We start from the raw sequence: 10,373 nt of genomic DNA, 5'->3' as shown, positions 1-10,373 counted from the left end.
TCGGCCTAGCTAATTTGAGATTAAGACGTAATGGTTGTTGTACTAGTATAAAATGGGTGAAATCATCTATTTTGGCTGCTTGGTGCTATTGAACTTTACATTATTGTTTACACATCCAGCTGCTTTCAGATATTGTTATAGATTATAGATGCGTGTTGGTTTGTGATTAGTAAAAGAGGTCAATGTGCAACATGTTTTTCCTAAGTCAAGGTCTTTTTTTATGGAAACAATGCAAGTTTGTTCCATAGATTAAGGTAAAGAAGAAGGCATATTATAACAACAACAACTTATACCTAGTGTGATCCCATAAGTGGGGTCTAGGAAGGTAGGTGTACGCAGACCTTATTCCTACCTTGTGTGAGATTGAGAGGTTGTTTTTGCTAGACACTTGACTTAAAAAATGTTTTTTTTAGAAACAGGTTTGATAAATACAAGAGTAAAGCAAGAATGCATATTATTAATAATCAAGATATTCTATTAATTATTATTGATTGGAGCAACGCTAAAGTCATTCCGTGTGACCTAAAGGTCATAGATTCGAGCAATGGAGGCAGCCACTAATGCATTTATTAGTGTAGGTTGTCTACACCACACCCTTCGAGTTGCGGCCCTTCCCCAGATCCTGCTAACGAAGGATGCCCCTTTTTCTTTTTCTTTTTTTGGTTTTAATAATACTGATCGTGTGTATGCTGGTTAGGTGAAGATGGCATATTATATGTGGAAAATTGATCAACTTTTCTTCTATTTTGTGGAAAAACCCAAATTAAGTCCACGGTCAAGTCAATTGGACATGTTCTTTTTTCCTCACCAAATAGGATTTTTCTTTCTTTTTCAATAATGCAACTTGACTGACCTGTCATCTTGTCTTTATAAAGTTGGCCAATGTATTCCTCAATGTGTAATACTCTATAAAAAAAGTTGTTAAAATCACAACCATTTAACTTTATTAGTGGCACTTTCGAAAACAATATACTCCCTCTGTCCCAATTTTCGTGACAATCTTTTCTTTTTTAATTTATCTAAAAAAGAATGTCGCCTTCTATAATTAGAATTAATTAAACTTTAAATTTTCCCTTTTACCCTTAATAAAATAATTTTTAGCTACACAAATTTTAAGTCTTTCTTTCTTTCTTAAACTTTGTCTCAAGCCAAACGGTGCCACATAAATTGGGACGGAGGGAGTATTTTTTTTTTTATATTAAAGAAATAATTTAACTTTAAACATTACATTTTACCTTTAAAAGTAACTTTTTTATAGTCCTACATTTGTTATCACATGCTTAAATTTCGTGTCGAGTCACACAATGTCATACAAATTGGAACTTAGGGAGTACATTTTTTCTTCTAATCCAAGACGATAGCTTTTCTCCTTTTTGTGAAGTAATTCAAGTGAAGTCAAGTGGACATTCATTTTCTTTTCCAATATACTTTCCTCATTTAATTAGACCATCAATCAACTAACCTTTTTACTGCACCGGGCTGCCCTAATGATAGACCATATATCCTTTTCCATTTCTCAGTCTCTTTTTTTTCCCCCAAGTATATTTGTGCTATATAATGGAGTAACTTTGGAAACCAAGTTTCATATAAATCCCTTCAAAGCAGTGTGTTTCTAGTGCATAGTAACAACATGGAGAAATACATTTTACTATTGATACATCTCTTTCTAGTCCAGTATTTCTCATTTTCTTTATCCGCTACTTCCTCAAATGAAACAGACCTACAAGCTCTACTAGCTTTCCAAAATTTTATTACAAATCCTAGTCATTTTCTGGCCAGGAATTGGACCAAGAATACTTCTTTTTGCTCTTGGTTTGGTGTCACTTGCAGTACAAAAAGGCAAAGAGTTGTGGCCTTGGCTCTTCCTAATTTGCAACTTCAAGGAACAATTTCGCCGTCTTTGGCCAATTTGTCCTTTCTTAGAGAGCTTAATCTTGGGAACAACAGTTTCCATGGCGGCATCCCTTATGGCATTGGCCACTTGCCTCACTTGCGAGTGATTGATATTCAAAATAATAAGCTAGAAGGAAGTATTCCGACGACTCTATTTCAACACCAAAGAGTTCAAAAGATTTCATTGGCTTACAATAAACTCAGTGGTGAAATGTGGGAAGGGCTATGGTATGTACCGGAACTCAGAATCTTAAATCTCATGAACAATGGCCTCATGGGTATAATCCCTCTTTCTGTTGGAAATGCCACAAAGTTGTTGTATTTCAATTTGTCTAATAATAAAGTCAGCGGCAACATTCCGAAGGCGATCGGTAATCTGCGCCAACTTAAAAAGTTGTCCTTGTACAATAATCAATTAACAGGTTCTATTCCTGCAGTATTGTTTAACATCTCTTCGCTTCTTTACTTGTCTCTGACATTCAACAGTCTTTCCGGTCCTCTCTTGCTTGATGAAGGGAATATTGAGTCAAATCTAGAGTTGTTAAGTATATCTTATAATCAAATTTCCGGTCAAATTCCTTACAACATATGCCAACTCACAGAGCTCAATGGTCTGTCCATATCTATCAACAATATAACTGGAGAAATACCCAAAAATATTGCTTGTTTATCCAAGCTCGAAAAGTTCTATATTGGTGATAATCCAATAAAAGGGACTATTCCCCCTTCATTGGGCAATATGTCCACTCTGAGAAATCTTTATTGTGAAAGCAGCCGCTTGGAGGGGCCAATTCCTCCAGAATTGGGGAGGCTATCAAATTTGAGGCAAATTAACTTTGCGAACAATAAGCTTAATGGTCAAATTCCAACGGCTATTTTCAATATTTCTTCTTTGGAACGAATTGATTTTAGTTTCAACAACCTCTCGGGGAGAATTGCAGCCACTACAGGTCTTCATCTTCCGAACCTTGTTGAACTTTTGTTGGGGAAAAATCAGATCAAAGGGGAAATTCCATTGTTCATAACAAATGCTTCCAAGCTTGAGAACCTGGAACTAGCAGGGAACTTTCTCACAGGACCTATTCCTACTAATCTAGGAAATCTTCGTGAGCTGCGTTTACTGCTCCTACATACCAATCAACTTACCAATGAACCAAGAGAGCATGAGTTGCGATTCTTCTATTCTTTGGCGAACTGTAGGATGTTGCGATATCTTGGAGTGGGTTCCAATCCATTGAATGGAGTTTTTCCCAATTCAATTGGGAATCTTTCATCTACTATTGAATTCTTTGAAATAGGAGTTACGCACATCAATGGCCTCATTCCCACAAGTATAGGCAATATGAGCGGTCTTATATTTCTATCCTTTGAAGGAAACAACTTGGTGGGAAGTATTCCTTCTGATGTTGGTAAGCTTAAACAACTCCAAGGGTTGTTTCTAACTAGCAATAATTTGCAGGGACATATTCCAGAGGCGATATGCCATTTATCTAATTTGGTTCAATTATCACTGGAAGATAATGAGATCTTTGGATTAATTCCAGCATGTATAGGACATCTTAGCATGCTACAACAACTCTATTTGGGTTCTAATAAATTTTCATCAAACTTTCCCTTGAGCCTTTGGAAAATGAGAGGTTTGCTCTTTCTAAGCGTGTCGCGAAATTCTATAGACGGAGAAGTTCCATCAGATATTGGAGAACTGAAAACCATTGTAGATTTAGATCTTTCTGTTAATCACTTTTCAGGAATGATACCAAGCAGATTAGGGGAACTCCAAAACCTGAAGTCTCTTAACCTATCGAACAATTCAATTTCAGGCCCAATTCCTTTATCCTTTGCCAACTTAATAAGCTTGGAAATCTTGGATTTGTCTATAAATGCCTTGTCAGGTGGTATTCATAGGTCATTGGAAAAACTCTTGTACCTTAAAAACATTAATGTCTCATTTAATGATTTCAAAGGCGAAATACCCAGTGGTGGTGTGTTTGCAAATTCCACTCCACAATCTTTCCTAGGGAATAGAGGTCTATGTGGAATGCACATATTGGAGGTTCCTGCTTGCGCAATCACTAACCCTGAACAACGATCAAAGTCTAAGGAGTTTGTGCTAAGAGTTGTTACTCCAGTGGTTATTTCATCCGTTATGATATGCTTGTTGGTCTCAATTTGGATAATGAAACAAAAGAAGAATGGTAAGTCCAAAGATGTTGAAAAGGTTCTGGAGATGAAGACTTATCCATTCATTTCTTATCATGAGATTCAACGAGCAACAAATAATTTTGATGGATCAAATTTAATTGGTGTGGGAAGCTCTGGCTCTGTGTACAAAGGCACATTATCTAGTGGAACTGTGATGGCCGTAAAAGTTCTGGATTTGGAAAATGAAGAAGTATGCAAGAGGTTTGATACTGAATGTGAAGTGATAAGAAATGTCAGGCACAGAAATCTTATACCGGTGATTACTACTTGTTCTAGTGAATATATAAGAGCCTTTGTTCTGCGGTATATGCCCAATGGAAGTCTTGATAATTGGTTGTACAAAGAAGAGTCTCACTTGAACCTTCTTCAAAGAGTCGCCATAATGCTTGATGTGGCTGTGGCGATTGAATATCTACATCATGGTCATGTCACTCCAATAGTTCATTGTGACCTAAAGCCATCCAATGTTCTTTTGGATGAAGAAATGGTGGCGCATGTTGGTGATTTCAGTATCTCTAAAATTTTAGCTGTAAGCAAGTCCACGGCACACACCGAGACGTTGGGCACTCTTGGATATATTGCACCAGGTATACCAGTCTCTTTCTATTTCACTTATATATAGAAGACCCTTTCTTTTATTTTCACAAATCATAATTAAGCCCTTCCAAAATCTAGAACTAAATAAAAACAAGTGGTTGTTAGTACATAATTATTGTTATATTGGATGAGTAATTCTTTTTCATTTTCGTTCTTTTAAGAATATGGCTCGGAGGGAAGAGTGTCCATTAGTGCTGATGTTTACAGCTATGGCATCATGCTAATGGAGGTTTTGGCAAAAAGAAGGCCAACTGATGAAGCGATACACAATGAAAATCTTGGCTTGAGGGAGTGGATAAGATGTGCATTTCCAAGGAGCATGATGGAAGTTGTGGATGCTAGCCTTTTTCATGAAAAAGAACAGATCACATCCAAAAGTGAAGTCTGCATAGCCTCCATGATAGAATTGGCTTTGGACTGCACAGAGAAAAAGTCAGAATCAAGAATAACCATGAAAGATGTAACCAAGAGGCTTAACAAAATTAAGAACACTTTTTCGGAGACATAGAAGTTAGCATCTCTTCCAATGGTGTTCTTTCCGAGCTGCAAGTTAATATGATGCTTTCGTACTTTGGAGTTAATATGTGTTCTTTAATAAAGTCGTTTGACTCCTTGGAGTCATGTATTGTTTGTACTTCAGAGTGTTGCATTTCCTCATTTTTTTTTTAATTTCAGATTTGAGTGGTCTTGAACCTGTTTTACTTCTTTAGTAATTATGGTGTGAGTGTTCGAATAAACTAGAATTAAATTTAAAAATATTATGAAGGTGTTTAGCTGTACTATTTGCTTTCTGTTTGGAAGCTTGGAAATATCACGCCTCTTTTCACATTTCCTTCATATTTTTAATTCATTATCTTATTTCTTTCAATAATTTAACAGTCTTCTTTTGAACTCAATGTGATAGTGTGGATAAAAATAAATAATTAGTGAACTGAGCACTTTTCTTATCCTGGTAATAATTGTATTGAAAATCTGAGTTTAGTGAAGGACTCATTGAACAACAGAGAAGAGATAGAGAAGGGCTCAGTTCATGATCGCTTTGATCTGCTTGGCAACGTGAACACTTTGCTCAGGGATGTGAAACAAAAATAATCAATGTCCTCTCGTGAAGCCAGTGCTTGAGGATATAGCTAATACAGCAAATGTGCATAAGAAAATGCAATGTCACATCCGATCTCCAGGTGAACAGCTCCCAGTCAGCTCCATTTCTTTCAAGAGAAGTCACCATCCCTTCTTAAAAAAGATCACCATGGAAGATTTGACTGTGTTGATGTCTGACTATGATAATCAGTCAGACACTTTTGGAATGCCTTTCTTACCGTTTCCTGAAGATGTAATGAGCTGGAATGGTTCTGATAGCCTCATTGTTGTGTTCCTGCATATGTAATGTCAAATTGCCTTTTATGAAGAGAAGGTGATGTATTACTGCTGAACTCTTGTTCCTTGTACATTGATGACGACGATCAGTTGCAGTGAGTACTTCCACATGTTATTGCAATGCTGTTGGATCCAACAGCAATTGTTTGTTGTGCTGCCTTGGAAACTTTATGTGATGTTCTTCCTTTGGTTAGAGATTTTCCTCCAAATGATGCCAAAATATTTCCTGAGTATGTTCTCCCTATGCTTCCAGATGACCCAGAGGAGAGTGTTAGGAATTGTTATGCCAGAACCAGAAATATATCGAAGCTTGCACCAACTGCTTATGGTTTTCTCATTCACTCAATAAGCTTGAGTGAGGCAGGTGTACTAAATGAAACAAATTCATCCCAGATTCATCAATATCGACCTCAGATCAGTACGGCCACAGAGTCTAAACAGTGATACACAACTTGCTCAATTAAGGATGTCAATTGCTGAGGTTATTCAAGAGCTCGTGATGGGCCCAAAGCAAACTCCAAACATCAGGAGAGCACTATTGCAAGATATTGGTAACTCTGTTGGTTTTTTGGGCACAGGCAAAGTAATGACTTCCTGTTGCCCATTCTCCCTGCTTTTCCAAATGATAGAGATGAGGCAGTATTTTACGGGCAAATCACATGTCTGTTTTTTTGTTGGACAAAGAAGTGTGGAAGAATTTCTTTTACGTACATTGAGCAGGCATAGGCTAATTTCTCTTATTTTCATAATTCCCGTAAAATCTAAAAGACAGAGTTCAATAAATTTATGACGGGGACTAAAAGTGTAACTTTTGGCAAACTTAAAGACCAAAACCGTTCAGTGCATAAGGGACTATTTTGAACCTACCCGAAAATATAAGAACCATTTTTGTCATTTCTCTTTTTATTCGTTCAAGTTGCCCACCTTTGTCCACGCTTGGGTGGACAAAGTTACCAATATCTGTGTGCTGGGGGAAGGTAGTAGGAAAATGTTTTCCTAGAAAATGGTTTCTTGGAAAACAAGTGAGTTTCTTACTTATTTTCCAATGTTTGACAAGTAAGCAAAAAATTATTATCCCAAAAAACATTTATATGTAATCTAGCAAAATACCATGAGGTGGATTGGGTGGAGAGTGGGGTTAAGGGGTGGCGGGGCTGGGATGGGTGTTGGGGGCATTAGGTGGGTGGGAACTGGGAAGGAGATAATGAACATTATCTTGGAATGTCACTTATGGAATTTCTTTCCCCTACTTTTGTTAGAGAAGTTATTTTTCTCATTTTTAAGAAACTTGTTTTCCTAGAGAAAATATTTTCCAAACATTTTGACCAACCAAACATGAGAAAATTGGTATGTTTTCCTCCATACCAAACACACCCTAAGACATAGTTGTTGTTGTTACACTTGTATGAGGTCTGGTAATTGTTAGGAGTCTTTTGAGTATTAGTTAGACTAAATAGAGACTTATACAACGTGAGATTTAGAGAAATATTAGTTTTAGAGAACCCCTAATTTCGCGAAAATGTCAAGGTATAGCATTTGAATGAAGTCGCCTATACTAGAGCGGAAAGCAAAAGAGGATTTATATAGTTGACGCCAACTAGTTTGAGACTGAGGAGAGTTGATTGATTTATTGACTAACACGAAAAAAGAAAAAGAAGAAGCAGGAAAGAAGCCTGAGTGTGGTTTTCATAGTTTTTGAGATCTGACGATTTAAAAATACAACCTTAACAGAAATCTAGAGAGCTAAATAGAACTCAAGTTTTTGATTGTACAAAATTATTATCATACTTCGAATGTAATTTGTTTATTTTTTCATTTTCATTTTCATTTTCATTCTTCTAAGAATATGGCTCGGAGGGTAGAGTGCGTTGGAAATCTTACGGAAAATAATCGATGACGAATACTGTAGCAAATTATTCAAAGCTTGAGGCATGTCAATTAAGACACTGTCCTTAAGGATATTTCACTCGCTGTGGGTGTATCTCCAGGATTCAACAAACTCTTTTAGTACAAAACTAGGAGCCAGAATCTAACAAAGATTTATCTTAAAGAAAAACCCAGCACACTATGATATGGGAAGAATAATTTATGTTGTTCTCTGCACCACCAAAAGAAAAAGGACTAACAAATATATATTGGTCAAGAACTCAAATGGTCAGCAAGAAATTTCAAGGCTAAAGAGGTTTGTTGCTACCGTAGTAAATGTGATTATTAATAGGTTAATAAAGAATGATAATGGTTAATGATAACCACTAAAGAATTGTAACAGATGAAAGCTAACGTTTGGAAAGTGGTTTTCATATTTCTCTGTTTACAAATGTCTAGAACCGTTAGATAGAACTAAAATAATTTAAAGACTCATTAAAATGCCTTTAAAGAATTAATCTAGACAATATTTCTTTTTGAGATATTACACATATTTTTTTCTCAACATATTTTTTTCTCAACAGAGTGTTCACTGGTGGTGATGTTTAAAGCTATGGCATCATGATGATAGAGGTATTGACAAAATATTCAATGAAAATCTCGGCTTGAGGCCGTGGATAAGTCGAGCATTTTCCAAGACAATCATGGAAGTTGTGGATGTCAATCTTTTTCAAGAGGAAGAACATGCCAATTCCAAAAGTGCAATCTGCATAGCCTCACTGATAGAATTGGCTTTAGATTGCACAAAGGAAAAGCCAGAGTCAAGGATAACTATGAAAGACGTAGTCAAGAGACTTAACAAAATTAAGAACACATTTTTGGAAACATAGAAGTTAGCATCTCTTTAAGTGGTAAGAAAATAAGATTTCTTGGCCTTTTACAATTTGAATAGAAGAAAATAACTTTTTCAAATCTCTTATGTGTAAAAAAAGGAAAATCTGTTGTAAAAGGATCATAAAACTAAAAAGAGTTTGTAAAGGGCCAAATAACCAATTCTCCCGTGAGTGGTGTTGTTTTTTTAACCTAGTTTCTTTAGTGAAGTCGTCCATATTACTTGTCCCCTATTGTTTGTACTTCAGAGCTTTGCATTCCCTCATATTGTAATTTCATATCCTAATGGTTTTCTAATTCTGGTTTGAATACTTGAAAATACAAGAAATAAATCAAGAATTATTATTAACGTGTTTAGTCGCACTATTTTGCTTTTTGTTTGCAAGATTTCTCTTCCATCTTTTTAAGTCTCTCCTTCATATTTTGATTCATTAATTTGCTTCTTCCGTTGTATAAAAATTTCTGAAAGGGTTAGAGCTCCAAGTTTATATGACTCAACACAATCGCTAGTTGGTTAACACGTAAAACTGTGTTAATATCTAAGCAGCTTTACAGTTATTTTTTTGATAAATCTCGGCCTCGATAAACTTGTTTAATGAAACTGAGCATCATATTCATCATATCCACATCTATCTATCTATCTACATATATTAAAAGCACGAATAACTTTTGCTAAATGTTGAACGACCAATATCCTCCAATGTTAATAGACTTTTATACCCTTAAATATTTAAGTTTAAGTTACTAAAATTGTAATCACCCCTAACTTACTATAGTCCTAAAATACATCTACTTTGGGAATTTTAATTCTTTTCGGATGCTAATTAATCACCTGCCAGTACGCCTTGTTCAAAGGGTTGTATCCTAATTCTTTTTGGACGAAAATATGTTGGTGTACGCTTATGGTTCCCCAGTTTGTGTGGAATTTAAATTTCTTAAGTATATGTTTCTATGTAGAATAAGAATAACCCAAATACTTCTATAAAAGAAGCCATTATTCTATAGAATTCATCATAATTTGTATGGAGTTGTTGCTGCAGAAAGAAGGTAACAAAATTCGCAAATGTTCTCGGCAGGTTAGAATACATATCTGCATCTTTTCTTTGTTTGCTTAGCAGCTACACAACCGTATTAATACACACATTGCTTAGCAGCTACACAACCGTATTAATATACACAGGTGATCTTAATTTATTTTAATTACAGTTGGTGATCAGTTGGTTTTAATTTTACGCCATACTATTGTCCTTGGAGTACTGCTTTCTAGCCTTTATGGTTGGAAAATAAACTAAGTCCAATAGTCATTCTGATAGATTGTAGATAGCTTTCGTCCCAATTTATTTCTCAAAAAGTCTTATTTAAGCAATTATTGAAAAGAGTTATTTTTTTCGGTTTAAATTCTGTTTAAAACCATGAATGTTCCACGCTAAACTTTGAAGACGAAAATATTTAATCTACTTTTATGCCTTTAAATTTATTTAATGAGGCAAGTTGAAGGTGAATGTAATTGTAATATTGAAAATACTATCCAATGGTGGAATTATCTT

The 10,373-nt window shown here is 35.5% G+C and overlaps 1 protein-coding gene across 1 annotated transcript; it reads left to right on the top strand.

Moving 5' to 3' along the window:
• The first annotated feature begins 1,630 nt into the window (after window positions 1–1,630).
• On the top strand, window positions 1,631–6,079 carry LOC132613462 (probable LRR receptor-like serine/threonine-protein kinase At3g47570). Its single transcript, XM_060327483.1, has 3 exons — window positions 1,631–4,682; window positions 4,854–5,152; window positions 5,804–6,079. The coding sequence occupies exons 1-3, from the start codon at window positions 1,631–1,633 to the stop codon at window positions 6,077–6,079; spliced, it is 3,627 nt and encodes a 1,208-aa protein (XP_060183466.1).
• The last annotated feature ends 4,294 nt before the right edge of the window (window positions 6,080–10,373 follow it).

Source organism: Lycium barbarum, chromosome 10, assembly GCF_019175385.1.
Source record: "Lycium barbarum isolate Lr01 chromosome 10, ASM1917538v2, whole genome shotgun sequence".
NCBI lineage: Eukaryota > Viridiplantae > Streptophyta > Magnoliopsida > Solanales > Solanaceae > Lycium > Lycium barbarum.
The sequence above is the reverse complement of the archived record's forward strand: the minus strand, read 5'-3'. Positions and strand labels throughout refer to the sequence as shown.